The 19057-nt window shown below is 34.2% G+C and overlaps 2 protein-coding genes and 1 pseudogene across 2 annotated transcripts; 1 reads left to right on the top strand and 2 right to left on the bottom strand.

Annotated features, from left to right (window-relative positions):
- Positions 1 to 4187: 4187 nt before the first annotated feature.
- LOC122052708 lies at positions 4188 to 8110 on the top strand. The gene is made up of 7 exons (XM_042614381.1): positions 4188 to 4378; positions 6747 to 6789; positions 6867 to 6959; positions 7045 to 7107; positions 7189 to 7284; positions 7399 to 7476; positions 7561 to 8110. The coding sequence occupies exons 1-7, from the start codon at positions 4257 to 4259 to the stop codon at positions 7645 to 7647; spliced, it is 582 nt and encodes a 193-aa protein (XP_042470315.1). The 5' UTR covers positions 4188 to 4256; the 3' UTR covers positions 7648 to 8110.
- Positions 8111 to 8306: 196 nt separating this feature from the next.
- On the bottom strand, positions 8307 to 11202 carry LOC122052709 (annotated as a pseudogene).
- Positions 11203 to 12258: 1056 nt separating this feature from the next.
- Positions 12259 to 15190, bottom strand: LOC122052707 (auxin-responsive protein IAA1-like). The gene is made up of 5 exons (XM_042614379.1): positions 14884 to 15190; positions 14619 to 14800; positions 14378 to 14489; positions 12675 to 12736; positions 12259 to 12597 (listed from the first exon to the last, which is right to left on the bottom strand). The coding sequence occupies exons 1-5, from the start codon at positions 15072 to 15074 to the stop codon at positions 12560 to 12562; spliced, it is 585 nt and encodes a 194-aa protein (XP_042470313.1). The 5' UTR covers positions 15075 to 15190; the 3' UTR covers positions 12259 to 12559.
- Between the last annotated feature and the right edge of the window lie 3867 nt (positions 15191 to 19057).

The following is a 19057-nucleotide window of genomic DNA, read 5'->3' as shown; positions in this document are numbered from 1 at the left end:
GTAGAAAAAAATTTTCTTCGAGAATATATATCCATGAGCAATTGACCCTTTGCCCATTAAATTTTTTGGTGTGAGGTCGTTCTTGGTCATACTACTGCGATAGAATATCTAAATTATTTCAGTATTCGTACAGTTAGATATATTTATAAAAAAAAATTAAATAGGGAGTGTAATCAAAGAATGCTGAATTTCTGAAGTGACCGCAGTATGTACTTTTCGATTTATCTTGATGATTAATAAAAAATTTTCATAGGACCGAACTGATATTTCTAGGGATAGTCAATGAAATTAATTGAGATTATAAATTTTTTTTTATAATATCAAATATTATCCACGTTCACCGATTGAGGTTTGTTTTATCTGTATTATTTTGTAGGAACGAGAACAGTTGAACCTAAAAAAAAATTAAGGGGTCGTTTGGTTCTTTCTTAGGAATAGGAATCGGAATGGGAATCATTGTATTGTGGAATGAGAATGGGTATGAACATGGATATCATTCTTAAAAGCAATGTTTGATTAGTTGCATATTTTCTATTGGAATAAATCAAAATTTCCTTTTTTACCCTTGAAAGAAAATAAGAGAAAAAAATTAGATGTGAGAGAAAGATGAATGTGAGATAAAAATATGATGAGAGAGAAAGTCTCATGAGAGAGAAAGTGTGATGAAAAAGAATAAAGAGAGAGAAAGTGTGCTGAGAGAAAATGATAAAAGAAAGTGTCATAGAAGAGAGCATGATGAGAGAAGATGAGAGAGGAAATATAATGTGGGAGAGGATGAAGAGAGAGAAAATGTAATGAGAAAAATGAGGAGAGAGTGTGTGATGAGAGAGATTGAGGAGAGAGAAAGTATGGTGAGTGAAAGTATGATGAGAGAGAAAGTGTGATGAGAAAAAAAAAGAACAGTGAGTGTGATGGGAGAGATTGAAGAGAGAGAAAGTATGATGAGAGAGAAAGTGTGTTGAGTAAAAAAAGAGGGAGTGTGACAAGAGAGATTGAGGAGAGAGAAAGTATGATGAGAGAGAACGTATGATGAGAGTAAAAGAAGAAGAGAGTGCGATGGAAAAGATTGAAGAGAGAGAAAGTATGATGAGAGAGAAAGTGTGTTGAGGAAAAAAAAGGAGGAAGTGTGACAAGAGAGATTGAGGAGAGAGAAAGTATGATGAGAGAAAAAGAAGGAAGAGAGTGCGATGGAAGAGAGAAAGTGTGATGAGTAAAAAAAATGAAAGAGAGTCTGATAGGAGAGATTAAGGAGAGAGAAAGTGTGTGATAAAATGATGAGAGAAAAAATATGATGAGATAGAACAAGAAGAGAGAAGTGATATGAAAGAAAAAATAAATAAATATATTTTGATATTTGATATTAAGGGAGAAAATTTTAGTTTTAAGTCAAGGGTATTTTTGGAATAAGGAAATATTTTGATTGATGAAAATAGGGTAATGACTCATTGAAGGGGAGGTAGTTGGAAATGAGTTATTACCCAATTTCAAGGATTCATTCCCTTATTTACATTCCTATTCCTATAATCCAAACATCAACAATGACAATCAATGATTCTCATTCTCATTCCCCATTCCTATTCCCCTAAACCAAACGCCCCCTAAGTCTCCATGTGATGAAATATTTTTTACCGGCTTCATTAGATTTGACCTTTACTTCATGAAATAAAATTATCATATGATTATCAATTCGACTACGGTTGAAGCTGTGGAAACTTGAACCTAATTCAAGTGTGATATGAATTTTTTTTATATCTAATTTTTAAAATTAATTAATTTTAAAAATGATCAATTTGGCTCATCATGAAAAATTCAAAAGTAGTTATGAAGGCTTATCAAGATCCGACCTTTATATACATAATTAATCATTTTAAAGTTCTAACGATTACACCGTAATCCGAGACAAGTTTGACATGGATCTTAAAGAGCTAGGGTGAAATGTACCTTCTATTATGGATGATAATGGTATAAAAAGTATTAAAAATGTCATTATCAATTATTTTTGAGTATGTATAAATTATATTATAAATTTACTTAATAAATATATCGAGTTGGTTAAAATTCAGTTAATCTATTTTTTTAGACCAACATTGTTTTTTATTATTAAAATTGAACAAATCAAATTAATAAAAAATTAATTAATTCAATCGACAACAAAATTAACTTTTTTTATATAAATAAAAAATTCTTAATATTTTTTTTTTAAAAATATTTAATAAAAAATTGATTTAATCAGAATAATTAATATTTAAAAAAATGAGAATAAGCTAAATTAAATTTTTGATTGAATCAAAATTTTACTCATTTTTACTAAGAAAATGCCTTGTAGGATTTAGGATTTTATGTTTGGAAGATATATGCTCCCAAGGTTATGATACAAGAATTAGGTCTTTCAAATGATTAATCAAAAAGATTTAAATCTCAACTATAATGCACTATAAAAAAAAAATTCTAATGGGACGATAAGCTTAAGAATATTGATTGTTTAGATAAGTCTCCATGAACACTTCCTGACTTATCTTTATGGCTAATAAAAAATTTATATGGGCCGAATTGATCATATCTAGAATTAATCGATTCGAAGAGCTAAATATCTGGATTAAAAAGACATAGTTTATCTAATTAAAAAATTAAAATAATTATAAATATGAACAGAATAAAAGATACTACATGAAGTTCTACCATCTCTTCCTCAATCTTCTCTCCTTAGTCTTTAGGTCTTTATCTAAGAGTTCGTTATCTTCATCATTATTCAAGATTAGAGATTAGGTAGTAGGCTACTTCATCTTCATATATGTGTTCTGATTTTAAATTATAGCATTATAAGTTGGAATTATAAATTTTAAATCATTTAGGGGGCTCGTGTGTGGACTTTGCTCATAGATGACAATTCCAAGGCAGTTAAGTTAGCTTGTTGTCTGATTGTGATGATGCTATGTATGGTGATCAAATAGTAGGAAAGGGTCCAAGAATTACTCAATCTCACAACTTTATAGTAAGCCTCCTCGTCGTTATCCTTTAATTTTTGTCCCTAGGATCATGGTACCGTGGTAGGATATTCAGATTATCTCTCAGGTATTCACAGTTCGAACCTCAGTTACGACGTATTTGTAAGAATTTTTCCTCCAAATAAGGGGCGTAATCAAAGGATGCTGGACTTCTGGACTGGCCGCTGCGTGCACTTCCCGATTTATCCTGGTGGCCGGTGGAAAACTTCCGTGGGACTGGACCGGTCATCCAGAAATAGTCAATGAGATTAACTGGGATTATCATTTTTTTTTTAATTATAAAAGGAAGAGCCATTTTAGTTTAGCTCAATCGAGAATTGTCTGTGCTAATGCTTCAACCAATGCTACTTGGTGGCTGGTGCTGCAAAAAGGAAGATGAACAATGAGGTAGTTCTTGTTTACTTCTCCCTTTCATGTTTAAACTGATTTCTTCAGTTGTGTTTATTCGTCCTATCAATTACTAGTATAGCATCTCACTGAGCACAACAACAATGTGGTAGGATTTGGCACTAGATCAAGCACAATTCATATGTAGCTAGGGAAATGGAAGAGGATACAATGGAATTCATCCACATCTGAACAACAAACAGCCAGTCTTGCAGAAAGAGTAAGCTCTTGCCACCTTCTGAAATGCCAGTTTATACAGGAACCCCTGTGATTCCTGTGAAAGCAAATTTACATGGTAGATAGATATCTATTCATTTGCAAAGGGAAGAAGAGAGAAGATGAAGCTTCTGCGAGAACTTGTTCCTGGCTGCAGCAAGGCAGGTTTCTTTCATTCTCCTTGAATATTCACACTTTATGAAACTTGCCAGCTTCAGATCACTGCATCAACAGGTTGAGGTAAGTGTGCTTCATGCTATAAATAAGTTTTTTTTTATATATAATTGATGACTAATTTTGAAAATGAGCAATTCAATTTTATGAAAATTTTTTACCGATTATAAAAATAAATAAAAAAATACTCATAATACAATGAATGAGCCATCAACCAACATAATCAATGGTCCATTAAAAATAATCATATAAACTTATTTGTCTACGCACGTTATTGCGTTTTGCTTCACAATTATCGATTAATTATAAAATAAAGATTTGGCATAGAGAAAAAGCCGTGCGTCAGTACCACCACAAGTTAAATTTAAAATATTATATTGTTAATATTTATTAAAAGGAGGAGAACGGATCAAATTTGTAGTAGGGGGCTGGACCGCTTGAGGCTGATAGGGAACAGAGGGAGAGAAAGAGACCATGGCGCTGTGGACGTCTCCGCTTCCACCGATCCCCTTCGGAAGCCGCTGGTCAGAATCCTCATCTCGCATCCGAGCTTTGTCGTCGGACGTTCCCGTTCCGGATTTCCTCTCCTCCGATTGGTAATCTATAGCTTCCATCCCTCCACTTACCTTGATTTTTTCCGGTTTGCTGCTAGATTTAACTGCGGTTGTCGATCCCCACGAATGTTCCCTCGAGGGGGACGAGCACGTCTATGCGATAGGAGTAGGCAATCATGCATTTAGGGCAGAGCGACGCGATGCTTCTTCCGGTGGAGAATTCTCGACATCGAACTGATCTCCCCACTGCCGAGACCGTGAACAATAAGGATGTAGACGCTAAGATAGGTAGGTTCGAAACAAGTGGTGGCACAACTTTGTCAAATATAAGAGAATATGTCAGGTGAACTCGACCTAGCTATCATTTAGGAAGCAGTTGGAAATGTTTGTGGTTAATAGGTTTAATGCTAACTAATTAGAATATAGTGATTAATTTTATGGTTCCAAGTAATCTCACACTTTCACACTTAATGCTTCACGTGGCAAAAGGTGACTCGCTCACCTCAAGTACCACTCAATGTCGCCCCATAGCTAGATGAAAGGAGTAAATCATGGTGACCGAGCAACCTCTCTAGGCGGGAGGGATTTTATTTCCCAAGGAGTTGTTACCTCGGGGATTCGATCTCTGTTCTCATGTGACAATCTACCACTCTATCAACTCAGCTATGTTCATGGGAGGACACTTAATGTTTCACGCATTATGTACTAAGTGATATGTTCGAAAATAATATACACAATAACTAATTTATGAAGTTATTAAAGTTATAAAAGGATTTTAAAAAAATAGTATTCTAATATTTTAAATATTATTTGTATAGCTATTATTATTTTAGATCTAGAATTAAATATGTCGCCATATTAGGACGAGGGGTCGATTCTCGTAGGGTTTATTCCCTATGAGGAAAAACGTCCGACCCACCTAGGAGATCATTGTTTATCCTGATTTACCTGCATGTATCTTATTTGGGGGCCGACGATACTGGGTTGCTTGGGGTGAGTGCATCATCTTTTTTGCCACATTAGGTATCATCTTCCCTCAAAAGTTGAGGCATAATGTTCATATTTTATAGGAGATTTAGTCGTCCTAGTGCCTGTGTGAGTCAACCAAGTGAAGGAGTGCATCACCTTTTTTGCCACATTAGGTATCATCTTCCCTCAAAAGTTGAGGCATAATGTTCATATTTTATAGGAGATTTAGTCGTCCTAGTGCCTGTCTGAGTCAACCAAGTGAAGGATCAAAAGTTAAACTTCACACTAAGATTAATGAACTTAGTTCTTGCCTAAATTGTCATTCAGTTGACTCAAGTTGAAACATAATGAGTGTTTTGATGGAGGTCTAGCCAAGTAACTTGCCCTGCCATTAAATTTCTATCTTAAGTCCATTGATTAAGTAGATTAAGGTCTCCCTAAAATATAGTTTGGGATTGCAATGCATGTGTAAGACCTCAAATTTACTTTGGTATTCTATAATGCTTGGGAATGATTGTTTTAAGTTAATCAATACGGTGTATTATTGATTTCTGAAGTATCTTGGAACATACTTTTTGTCAAATCTTTGCCGCACCTCTATCGTTCTCTAGACTTCTCTTTCACAGAACAAATAAAAAGCAGTGACAGAATCTCGCTGCATGTGCTCTAACACTTACAGACTAAGGCAGGCCTACTTATAGTGCGAGAGTTGAGTTCACCCATTACACCCAAAAAACTTGGCAAAAGGTATAACATAAAGAGATGATAGGAAGTAGAACAACTTACACCTCTTTTGGCTACCCACACCTCACTTGGGCCTTGGGTGCCTTGGCCAAAAATTGTTTAATCCCATCAACTAGGTTTCATATGGTTAATTTCTTGAGATGTTAAGGGAATTGAAACTATGGTAAAACAAGAGACAAAAGAAGCAAATAATTAAAATTGCTAAAATGGAGCATACAAAAAACATAGATCAACCAGCATTAGAGAGGAGAACCACATCATGAGCAGCAGAATTAGTGCCTTCCAAACAAACATTTGTTTTTGAAGATTCAAAATTTTCTCTCATACCAATCCAGCAGCTAAGTGTAGTGGTTTGCCTCCACAAAGTTGGACATGATTCCCATGAAAACTGATGATCAAAATCAATCGTTTGCCACAGTATTGAAGAAATAAATTAAGGAATTTTGATATGAAAAAAAAATTACTGAAGTATTTGCCAATTGCCAACTGTGATGAAGTAGCAACACAAGACAGCAACAAAGTACTATTTGTTAAGTACTGAAGGATGAAATCTCTATACTTATCTTTTTCAATTTGTGAATCTCATGGAGATGTATTAATATTATCTTTAAACATAGTTTTTTTTTCCTTTTCTATTGTCTCCTTCAGAAAGATATTTATGGTTGGATGGATCATGGTTTCCTCTTCTTTCTCTCAGGCTTCAATCTCGCAAGAAAAGGCCCTTTGGTCCTAAGTTGGAAGTACAATCTGACTTCGTATTACCATTGGTTTTCTGTTCATTAACCATAACTTTCATAACTCTGATCCCAGGCTTTAGTTCAGTGCAGAAGAAGCTATACAATGCCAAATTGATGCATTAAAATATAATGATCAACCTCGCCCAGACTATGGAATAGAAGTCATGTACAGGGTATTATATTTTCTTGGTTTCACAATAAGGGTACTTGCAGTTTAATATTTTTATATGATGAATAATTACTTTAATGTGCCTCTAGTTTGCTGGATTTGATCCTTTTGAAAGGTCGACCTACTTTGGACCATTCTTTGACCTAGGACAGGTTGGAAAGATACTTGGGATTGGCTAGAGTTGTAATTTAGTTACTCATATTCATTCTTCCTCTTTTGACAAACTTTGATAGTTTGAACGCTTTCGGCGAATCTTTCACCATCCAACATATCGGGTTTTGCTTGCTCACAAGGAAAGGAGCATCTTGAGCAACTTATGGGTGAAAGAGGTAACCAAGTCTGCACATCTGAGAATTTGGTTGTCTATAATTTCAAAAGAAGTTATATAACTCACTGGAAGACCTTACATTCCTTCACTTGATGGTATGCATGTACTGAAATAGAACCGATTCAAGCAACGAGTTTGGATCCGAGGGTCACGCCCGGAGGAAGAAGAGATCTTTGAATTTACAATGGTTCAGGTTTACTCTCTATCTATATATAAACATATGCGTTTATGTGTGGGTATGCAAGTATATTCATTGCGGTGTACTGGTGGTTGACAGAGGATTGGTGGTTCCTGGGATGGATATTGGTTAACAGAGAGCTTGGTTCATGACGGGGATGGATTTTCTGGTGGGCTTGCCTATTAGTGGATTAATCTCTGGCTGTATATATCACTTGAAAAATCTCTCTGTTGAATAATACACAACTGTGCTACAGATAGGTAGCGAAAGATGTGTATTAAGACGGGGGCAACTTTAAGACTTAAACCGGTTTACCTGTGTTAAATTTGGTCAACACTTCTGTGGAGAACTCCTTCCAAGCCATCCGATCAACATATTGAGAAATCCAGCTAGGATCATGTGACTTGGAAGGTGTCCTCCATGGAAATTTCTATGAGCATGTGCAAGTTTTATCTCATTTCATTAGTTTTGGTTATTGAGACGCAGTTTTGAATTATAGATGGATGTGTTCTAGAGAAAGGATAACTGATGTCTCTGGCTATCTAATGTGTTCTACAGAAACAATTTAGCAAGACTTAAAGAAGTATGTCTGAGAATGTATAGTAGATTCAGCCTGTTTATATATAAATCAATGCGCGTTTATGATCAACTCAGTTCAAAAAGCAGATTTTGCCTGATTCGCAGTGTATATTTAGTCGACATATCACCAGAAACTTTCACAAATACATAATAGATCAGTGGAGCTACCACAGAGCCATCCTACATGCTTGAACATCTCATCAAAAACTTAAACAAGAATATCTTGTTCATCAAATCAGAAACGAGAGATTTGAAAGGTGCGGTTACTCATTACCAATCATTTTGTTATTCTGGACCAGCAAAACTCACACTAAACCACTCCCATTGTCAGCAAAATGTAGTGTTCTGCTCGAGATTCACAATTTCCACAGATACATAGAGTGGAGCTACAACAATTGACAACCCTAAATACTGAGTAACTGAGTTTAGTTGCAGGTATGCCATCCTGTGGCCTTGAATAACTGAGTTGTAGGGATCATTTCTTAGCATGAACTTCTTTTCTTACAACATAACAATCTGGTGGGCTGATGTTCACATAGTAATTTTGTATCGTATCTACAATTTCAAATCCAAACTTCTTGTATTAGGCAATTGCATCTTCATTATTTGTCAGCACATGCAAGTATATATCTGATATATTATTCTGCTTCTCCGATAAATTGAGCACATGTTTCAACAATTTTGTGCCTGTTTAGGAAAAAAAAGATTATACGAGGACAAACCTCTTATGCTCCTAGCATAACTTATAATCATCCTCACACTATCAAAGGTAAAGACGAGAACACAATCATTCAACCTTTGACCATATTACAAATATGCGGAGAAATTCTTCAAATGAATGAGTTCTTTTATCTCGGAAATGTTCAGGACATTGTTAGGAAAATTTTCAGGCTTCAATTTTTCATGTTCAAGTTTCAGATATGCCATGAGTTTGGACTAGTGTCGATTCAGTTTCAATCACTATGATAACAATTTAAATGGTTAAGTGCAAATTGTCATTTCTTTTATTTTCAGTAGTTTCCACGAGGTACCAATCCAAGAGATATCCCCACAGATGAGAGAAAGACAATTTAAGAGGTTATTTACTTATTTAAAAACTAGTAATTGATTAGAAAAATGTGTAAAAACTAAAGGGAGAACATACATACAAAGAGCTACTTAACATAGTACAACCTCATATAGAAATCAATAGCAAAACAAGGATGGATAAAGCGTTCTAAGAACGAGTATCAAAAGTAAGTGATGCAAAAAATAAAGCATGAGATGCCCATAGCATGAAACAAAAGAGGGGGAAATATAATTACTATTGACAAATAAAATAGTGTTTGTAAGAAGCTAAGAAAGTAGATATACAATTGAGACTTACCAATTCCAAGCCGACGGTATGGTGACAAAACACTTAGGGTCATAATTTAAATAGACACAGCCCCTCCTTCCTTTTTCTCAAGCCGACATGCAATTGAACCAACACAGACGTCGCTGAAATAAGCTACACAAGCACAGAAATATAAGCAAAGTGTCTGTGAACTAGTAAACAGAAAGAAGGTTTGATAAGTCCTAGGATTTATGGTTTGGTTTTAGGGTTTAGAGGTGCTTGTTTTCATCTACAGAAGCACGACAATGGGTTGGATAGCAGACAAAAAAAAAGGCCAGCACCCCTAACCAAATTAACACCTCATATAATGGAACCCGACACCAAATCAGATAGTTTTTTTCTATTTCTAAACATAACCATCAAGTGCTGAAATTGTAGTATGCAATAGTGAAGATAGTCAAAATATTTAGCAAGCGAAGATCTCCACGAGTAGATAGATATTTGGTCGAATTGGACAACTACTGCGCCTGAACAGATTCTTTGGCCTTCATACACATTTCCTTTTTTGTGTATGATGCAAAATCTTTCTAAAGAAATTCGGTTCAAATATATTATGTCTATGATTTAAAAATTCAAATCATTTCAAAGGTTTGCCTCCTTAATTTGTCCATGTCTACGAGCAATTCAAAATACCTCAATTTTTCTAGATCCAAGTCAAATATAATTTGAAGTGCTTCTTTTTAGATTACACTATTTTAGACATGACGAATCTATGAATTGAACATGTCATGCTTGGATTATAAACTTCAATTTCATATGGTAAACACATCATGTATCATTGATGACCCAATGAGACATATCGCATACACCCATGAATTTTTCCGTGTTGACCCTGGGACGGGTTGGTGGGGGCGCTGGGACGAGCGTATTCGCCTTTTGCCACCATGAATCTCAACTGGATTGAACCTGACATTCCTATTTATACACTACCTAAAACTAGGTATACCAATAGCAAATGCATGGCTGAAGAAGATGTATCAGTAAATATGGTAGCTCTTTTTGAAGTAAATTCAATTCATACAAGCATTACAAAATATCCAGATTCTAAATATAATGCATTTTGACAAATCACCAAGGCCAAACAAATTAGATAATTCAAGATCCATAATACTGTTATTCTTTCTGATTAGCTCAATTACTTGCTATCTGAGGCAGCTCACGCCTAGGTATAGTCATTTCCGAAGACATATAGATCACTGTAAATGATGTATGAAACTTTATTAAAACTTATCCAAACTTCTCTAAAATCCACGAGTCGATACTTTTTTTTTTTTGAAAAACAAAAAAAAAAATCTAGCTTAATGTTCTATATATATCTTGGAAATTTTCAAATTTTAGGTGAATAATTTCAGTGTTAGCATGTTTGTTTTTCTTCTCCCATATTAAAAAAAATTAAAATGAATTGATTCAAGAAATTCCTAATCATAGGTAGTAGAGGGGATCCCTTTCGTCATTCCAACTATATAACATGCGATAGCTTTGAGCAAAAGAAATTCTAAAAGGGAAAGGAAGAAAGAGCGGACCAAGCTCGGTGAAATCAGCAGAAACAATGACGTCGGCATAGTACTTGTCGTTGTAGCAGACGGGGAAGAGGATGGCGTTGGGTTTCTTCAACTGCATCACGTTCTTGTCGCAGACGCCGTCGAGGAATATCGCTTCCGTCATCGCCCCCTTTTTTCTTCCGATCGCAACAACTATAAATGAACGAACCAACGGAGGAGCAGAGGAAATCCTGTTACCTCAAATACAAAGAATCTAACTCTTTTTATAATTGTAATTTGCCGTGTCTCTCAGTCTGCTTTACTTTTTGGGTAAAAGAAAAGGCCCAAACGGTCCAATCTGATCCAACCTAATAAAAAAAATTAAAATCTTTTTTTGTGATTATTAGATCCAATAAAGGTCCAAACTGTAGGAAGGGTTGTTCGTTCAGTTTTTGTCGAGAATTGATTCATGTCCATTATAATAAGGTATGCCTGCAATAACTAACTCAATCTTATCTTGGGGAAAAAAAATAAAGGTTAACCAAGCAGTTACCATTCAAATCCCAACTATGACACGGGTATTTTTTTTCTTCAATAAATGAAAAATATAAGATGTTGACCACTAGATGAAGAGATGCTGGCACTTCTAGAGCCTAAAATACTCGGAGAACAACAAAAAAATCTAAGATGTTGGCTACTAGATGAAAATATGCTGGTGCTTCCCGATGGTATAATACTTAGAAAACAACTAAGAGCATCAAAATTTAAATTTTAATAAGCTTCTGAATGTGTAAAAATTATGCTCCCAATTTACTCAATGGGTGGAGTAGGAAAAAGACCATTTACCTTTTATAAAAGCTTCCACAAGTGTGTTGCAATAATAATTAAAACACTTGGAGGAATGACTAAGAGGACGAGAATTTAGAGTCCACTAGGGACAAATAAATATTCTGAAGGTACTCGGTAGATGAATGAGAGAGAAAGAAGTTATAAAAAAAAGGACACGATTCACATTGTCATACCGAGACATCATCGATTTAAGCCATTGATTTATCGATAAACTGACCCACAACATCCGGATCGCATTAATTGAGAAATTTTTCAACAATATTATTCATGAAAAAATGATTGAGTTTCTGAAATTCTAGTACAAGTATGATAAAAGGCATTAATGTTTTACTATTGCATGGATGCATCACTTTGTTCTCTGAGATGCACTAGTTTAACACCTTAGTTCACAACAATAGAGAGCCTCTACTCTTTTGGCTCAGGGCCAAAATTTCCAAAATCCATAAAAACAAAGCAATATATCAGATGCCCGATCTTGTATAGCAACACAACTATATATATCACCACAAACCATAACAATGCAAATTGGGTTCATAACATTTCCAAGCTCTAACGAAGCAAAATGGCGTCGCAAGCAAAGTTGTTAAAAGTATAAACCAAGTACTACCATGGAGACACAAGATAATCAAGAGATGACCATTGGCTGGATTACACCAGTCTACTTATTGTCACACAATATGTTTACTATAGTTTAAACCAAAACATGTTTACCTAAGTACAATATTTTTATTCCTACATTCTCACAGATGCCAGGAGTGACAATTTCTGTACATGATACCGCCATTTGTTGATGTCCATTGTTGGTGAATCAAATTCACTGTTCTTTGGTGCATCCTTGTGGTGCTCTTGGAGCTACAATAATTGACAGAGAAAGATGTCGTTAAAATATACATGATAATCAAGTAACATCAGTGAGAGATCAAAATTACCTAAATTGATAGCTTCAGAGATTTTCATTAACCTAAGACGCTTGCATGAAGCAACGAACATTCTGCGAGCAAAAAATGGAATTTAGAGTTGCTCTTGTGGAAATGATAACCATGCAGCACCTTGAACTATTCAAGAAAACTGGACACGCTGATTTGCTGATTTTGATTCAAACAACAAACTAATGACAGTGATGGGTTAAAAACCTTATAGAAGGCACAACAAACTACTACTGAGCGACAGAACAACATGAAAATGACAGTGATGGGTTAAAAGCCTTATAGAAGCCATGTCTTATTAATTGAATGCCGGTATGTTTCCTGTTGGCCTTATTGCCTTGTATTCCCTTGTATCATATCTAATTCACTTATTTGTTCTGTTTGTTTTCTCCATGATCATACACTTAAGTCAGCCAAATTTGTTGCATGATTGAGGGTCTTTTCTTTGTGATCAAAAGTTACGTTAATCTCCTCAAGTGGACCGTTTCTTTGTGAGCTCAGACATGTGCTTCTTTCTTTGATACCTCACATGCCTCATGAACCTTCCATAAAGAATTTCCCCTACCAGTACCTAGTGCATAGTTTTGAATCAGGACATACCCTGCCTATCGATTCTTGTTATTGCTGATCTTGATCTCCTCATTGCTTATAAGAAAGGGTGTTCAGTGGTGTTCCATTGCATCTATTCAAATATTTCATGAAAGGTACCAGCATATTGGGATGCTAGTTATAATTATCAGCTACGTGATTTGTCTCTTTTTTTTTTTTTGTATGAAAAGCTAGGTGATTTGTCTCTGAAAGGTCCTTGCGTAGTGAGAGGGATTATGTATACAACAAGCTTGTAACTCTCCTCAATCATCTTCCATAGCTTTCAGTTGTTTCTGTTTTTTTTCTTGATTCCTAAACTGGTTGAACTGGCTAAGAAACTAGGATCAACGACAAAAAGTAGTCCTACAAAACAAGGACCAAGGATAAAAAAATATAGTAGTATTCATTCTAGCTTGAAACAACTTTCCAAATTTACCATCAGATCCAACACTACATCCTAGTTCAAGTCATGCATGCACATTTCCTACATTTGCCAGACCAGACGAATCATCAAGGTATTCTCTCCTAAGGAAAGATTGTCTTCCATTTTCACCAATCAACTATAGTCCCAAGTGCAGTGATGCAAGCTGTTACCTGATGAGATGCAATCCTTCAAACTTTTTCTTTCTTAATCGTAACAAGTTTTGATCTGACAGTTTGTGATAAGCCATTGTGGGTCTCCAAACAAATGATTCCATTTCCTCTTTTGACATAACTTTATTGGATTTATATCGTTGCATTAATTTCCTATGATTCCTATTCAATCATAAATTTAACTTCTGATAACAACTTCCTTAACCACAGATTCACATACATAAATTAAAATTCCCATCAAGAAAGAATTTACCTAATACTAATTTGAAAGGGAGAAATGAGCAGTAGTCCGCAAGAACGTTTGAACATCCAGTAAATTTTCATTTGTATATTATTTATGCATCAGTCTAAAGTTAGAATGACAATAAGAGAAGCAAAACAATTAAAAAAAAAAAAATCTTGATAATTAGTAGGTCTGCAGTGGGACTGATCCATGTGTTGTCTAACTGAAGAACAAGGAAATATACACCTATGTTTTCATCTTTCTGTATTTCAAGACTAATTGATGGGGGATAAAAACTTACTTCCAGGGAACATCACCGACGAGCATCCAATCACCATCTTTGTCCTCATAAGTCGGCACATACTCTGCGCCACTCACAGGATCAACCAGCCTCCTCTCATTGGGATAATTGCCTGAGGAAATTTGGAACCAAAATTCCATGAACCTTGCCCATTAATCGAAAGGAAGAAATCCCAAACAAAGCAATCTAGAGATGGCTGAGAGAGAGAGAGAGAGAGAGAGAGAGGAATGGAAAAAATTACGGGCAGTGAAGCAAGAGAACATTTCCTCGAGGGCAGTAAGCAACTGCTGGTATCCAGCATATGCCTCCAGGTCAACCTTACGAAGGTACGGCGCACCGTCGACGGCCACCTTCACGTAGGTGAAGCTCTTGAGCGCGTTTCGCCGGAACGACCTCACCGGCGGCCATCCCACCACTTGAGCCCTTAAGGAGGAAAAAATTAATTCGATAAGAAAATTAGTAGCCCTATTTTCCCACAATCAAAGGGTATGTTTGGTGTTGCTTACTTGGATTGTGGAGGTTTGATGGAGGCTCCTTGGGAGGAATCGGAAGGGAGATCGTCGTCCGATAGGCCTCGCTTCCTTTCAGGGTCGGATCTGGAGGCACCGGGCGGGGCGAGCGTGAGCTGCGTCTCTTCGTAGTCGAGGCCGGAGGCATCAGATTCAGTGGAGCTGTGCGCTGTCTCCGTCGTCGACATGGTGGAGCAAGCCGAAGTAGGAAGACGAAGACGAAGACGAAGACGCAGAAGACGAATAAGAAGAAGAAGAAGAAGAGAAGAAGAAGAAGAATGAGAAAAACGAAGGAGCGGCGGGTGGAGGGAGAGTGTGGGCCAGGGTTGTCGGTTAGAGTTGTCTCCTCTTAACCGTGCCGGACTGGACCACCACTACAATAATAATAATAATTTTTATAATAAAATAGTAGTAATAATAATATGGTATCTCACAATAGTCCCGCGAGCTGTTTTTTTCTAATTGTACCCTTCGGATTTCAATATTATCAAAACACCCCTAGAGTTTCAGACCTCACTCAGCAGCAAGGACGATTTTCAAAAGACCCATAAGATTTCACTGTGTTAATGATTTCCCTCTTTTAGAATTTGGTATTGCCAAGACAACACTTAAGCTTCTAATTTCTTTTATTAAAATGTCACCTTTTTCAATTTTTAATCATAATCCACACTGAAAAGTTCAAGCTCGTAAACTATAAATTTTGTAATGCTCAAATTTATTTGATTAGATAATTGGATCATAAATTAAGTAGTTAAAATAATTATTTAAATTTAACTTAATTGTTTTTATAAATTTAAATTTAGTTTAAATTTGAATTGAGTTTGGTTCATTTAAAAGTTATTGAATTATTAATTCAACTTGTTTAATTGATTATTAAACTTGATAATAAATTTCTTTAGTTAATTTTAAAAATTTATTTATTTATTTATTTATTTATTTAGTATATTAATAAAAGTTTATTCAGGGACATTATTTACTAATATTATTCATTAATGTTGTTAGTCTATGTGTTTAATTTTTTTTAATTTAATGAGTTATTTAAATTTATTTATTTAAATAATCATATAAATATTTAACGAAAATAAATAAAATTTTATTTAGCGAATATCAAATTTATTCATGGAAGTTGTATTCATTTACCAATTACCACCAAGTGGAAAATGACTAGATCTTATCGTGTAGACAACGTCTTCAAAATCTGGAGCCAGCAGAGAAACGTAGCCTGTGGCTCTCTATTTAATAATAATAATAATAATAACGTTTACAAGTCAAATGGCAATTAAAGTGGTTGGAGAAGGTGTGCCCGCATTAAAAGGGCAATTAAGATTGATGTGTCTTAATTTAAGCATGCAAAATGAGAATTTTTAGGTATGATTAAATCCATGTTAATCCATTAAATTTCTCTCATTTAGTATTGCCCTGTTTTTTTATATATATAATAAATAAGGGATTAAGTTTCTGCTCCTTTGATCATAGGCCATGCAGAAAATTTTTTCTAACACCTTAATATTTTTTTAAAAATATTTTTTTTTATAAATTATTATTAGTGATATTTAATTTTATTAGTAAAATTTAAAAAGATAATGCATATACATTGTAAAAAAATTATTTTCAATAACATGTTAAAAATATTAATTAATTAGGTGAGTAATAAATTATAATAATATTAATAATATACATTTTAATTATTATTTAAAATTTTTTATTAATTAATTTTAATTTCGATGAGGACAATCTTGACACAATATTAAAATAGTAAAATTCTTATTGTGTACTTAGTATAATAGATCATTCTTTAGGATTTTGCATTATCGAGAATTTTATGCACTGAGTTATTTTTTTCAATTCTAACTCCGATAAATTATCAATCAAATTTATTTAGTTAAAAATTTTAGTTGATAAATATATAACAATATAAAAATGATAATGAAGGAGAAAAAGAGAAAGATGAAAAATGAAATTTAGCGAGAAATAATTGTGAAATATTAAATATGGTTTAACTTTCAAAAGTATTTTTATAAAAATATAAGTATAACCGATAAATATTTTAAATTTATTAATCAACTTAATTTTTGTTAGTAAATTAAAATTTTATTAATAAAAATTAAAATTTTCAGATAAAATTTTAATAAAAAAAAATTAACAACCAAATATAACTTTAAAGTAAAAAAAATTAACTTATCAATCAAATCTAAATTTAATGAGTAAAAAATTAAAAACTACCAAATGTAACTTTAATTTATTTAAAAAATAATCAAATAACAAAATTGAAAATTATTCAATAAATATAATTTGATTAGTAAAAAATAAAATTATTAATGAAAATAAATCTTGATTAAAATTAATTTTAACCATAATTTTGAATATTAAAACTCATATATTTCTTATATATATATATAGGTGGACCCAATATAATAGGAGCCCTAGGCATAAGTCTTAGTGACCTATGCCTTGAGCCGGCTTTGCTTTGAGCTAAGATTTAATTGTATTTAATTCTTAGTGATCTATGCCTTGAGCCGGCTTTGCTTTGAGCTGAGATTTAATTGTATTTAATTTGTTTGTTTATCTTATCAAAATTATTTAAGCTTGTTTACTAAGAGCTTGGGCTTTTATGAAACTCAATTAATGAAATAATTACTTTTTCATTTATCATAATTACTTGCTTATTAGAGTTTTGTCCATGACTTTTAAACTTAACCCATAATCTTTAGGCACTCTCGTCTTGAGAGATTATTATAATCCCGAAGAACTAGTAGAAAAATATCAATGAAAATCAAAGTGGATAGATTCACAACTAAACTAAATCAACTATTAGTGTACTATTGAGAGGAGATTAGGAATATCTAATTTTTATTTATTTATAAATTAGTTTGGAGCTTTCAAAAGTAAATATAATAAAAAAAAAGTAAGTCAAAAGAGATGCTCAAGGGTTAAAGTAGGAGCTAAAAAGAAGTGTTCTCGTATAATTTAATCGTGTAGATTAGTGCGATGTCAGATTAAAGTCCGGCTCAATATCACTTTTTAAGTAACTAACGATATCAGTGTTATGAATATTTAAGGGAAATTAGTGGTTATGAACGGAGGAGGAGGAGGAAGAAAACACAGATCGAATAAAAAAACAATAGGAAAAAAAGCGACCTAAATAGACCAATTTTTTTATTAATTAACAAAATAGGGGATCATAGTTGCTATCACATTTACACTTCATTTTCTATCAGTAGTTATAATATTTATATTGCGGCAATTATGAATTAAATAGTTATAATACGACCATTTCATATTTAATCAATATTATATTATTGTAGTGATTTTGTGACCATCTGTTACAGATTTTTGAAAAATTAATTAAATTTAAATATATACTAAATTAAATTCAACTTATCTATTGAGATGATCTGAATTTATAATATCATGCTATCAGTAAAGGCTAGTTTCTATCAAGTGCTGAGTGTAAACTACATGGTAGCGGAGCGAGCAGAGCAGCCGAGCGGGCCGTGAGATAGAGTAGCCAAGTGGTAGAGCCGGCAGAGCAACCGAGTAGGCAGATCATGTTAGGGATCTTGTATGGTCGGTTAGAAGGAGGGTTGAATAGACGTTACCCCCAATTCGATAACTTCTCCTACAATGTTAGTTTGCGCTGCAGAAATACAAACTAATATAAATAAGAAATCTAAAGACAATAAGAGAAAGATCAAGCAAACCACTAACACGTTTCCTTTAATGTGATTCAAAGATTAGGATTCCTATTCCACGGCTGTCTGTAAGGTGGACAATCTCTCAATCTTTCGGTGGATTAGCCCCCGGCAAACTCCGGCTATCTCAAGTCTCCTTGTGGGTGGAGAAACCTCACCACAACTCCAACGAAGACATCGTAGAACACAAAGAACTCTTGAGCACTTGTTGACTACTAATTAGGGTTAACCACCACTAATTTCGTTTACTTTAACCAAGCTCTAAAGCCTTGGTTATATAGGCCACGGGTTGAAAAACCCCATCTAACAGTCGACTAATGAAAGTGCCAGTCGACTGCCCTCTATGGAGATTCGACCGTTACATCGCAACGGCTCAATACTAGTCGACTGGTGAAAGTACCAGTCGACTGCTCCACACTAGCTGAGCGAACATAGACATTCTATTTTCTCCCCAGTCGATTGGTGAAAGCACCAGTCGA

This window comes from Zingiber officinale, chromosome 3A, assembly GCF_018446385.1.
Source record: "Zingiber officinale cultivar Zhangliang chromosome 3A, Zo_v1.1, whole genome shotgun sequence".
In the NCBI taxonomy this organism is placed as follows: Eukaryota; Viridiplantae; Streptophyta; class Magnoliopsida; order Zingiberales; family Zingiberaceae; genus Zingiber; species Zingiber officinale.
Note: the sequence above shows the minus strand (reverse complement) of the source record. Positions and strands in the feature narration are given on the sequence as shown.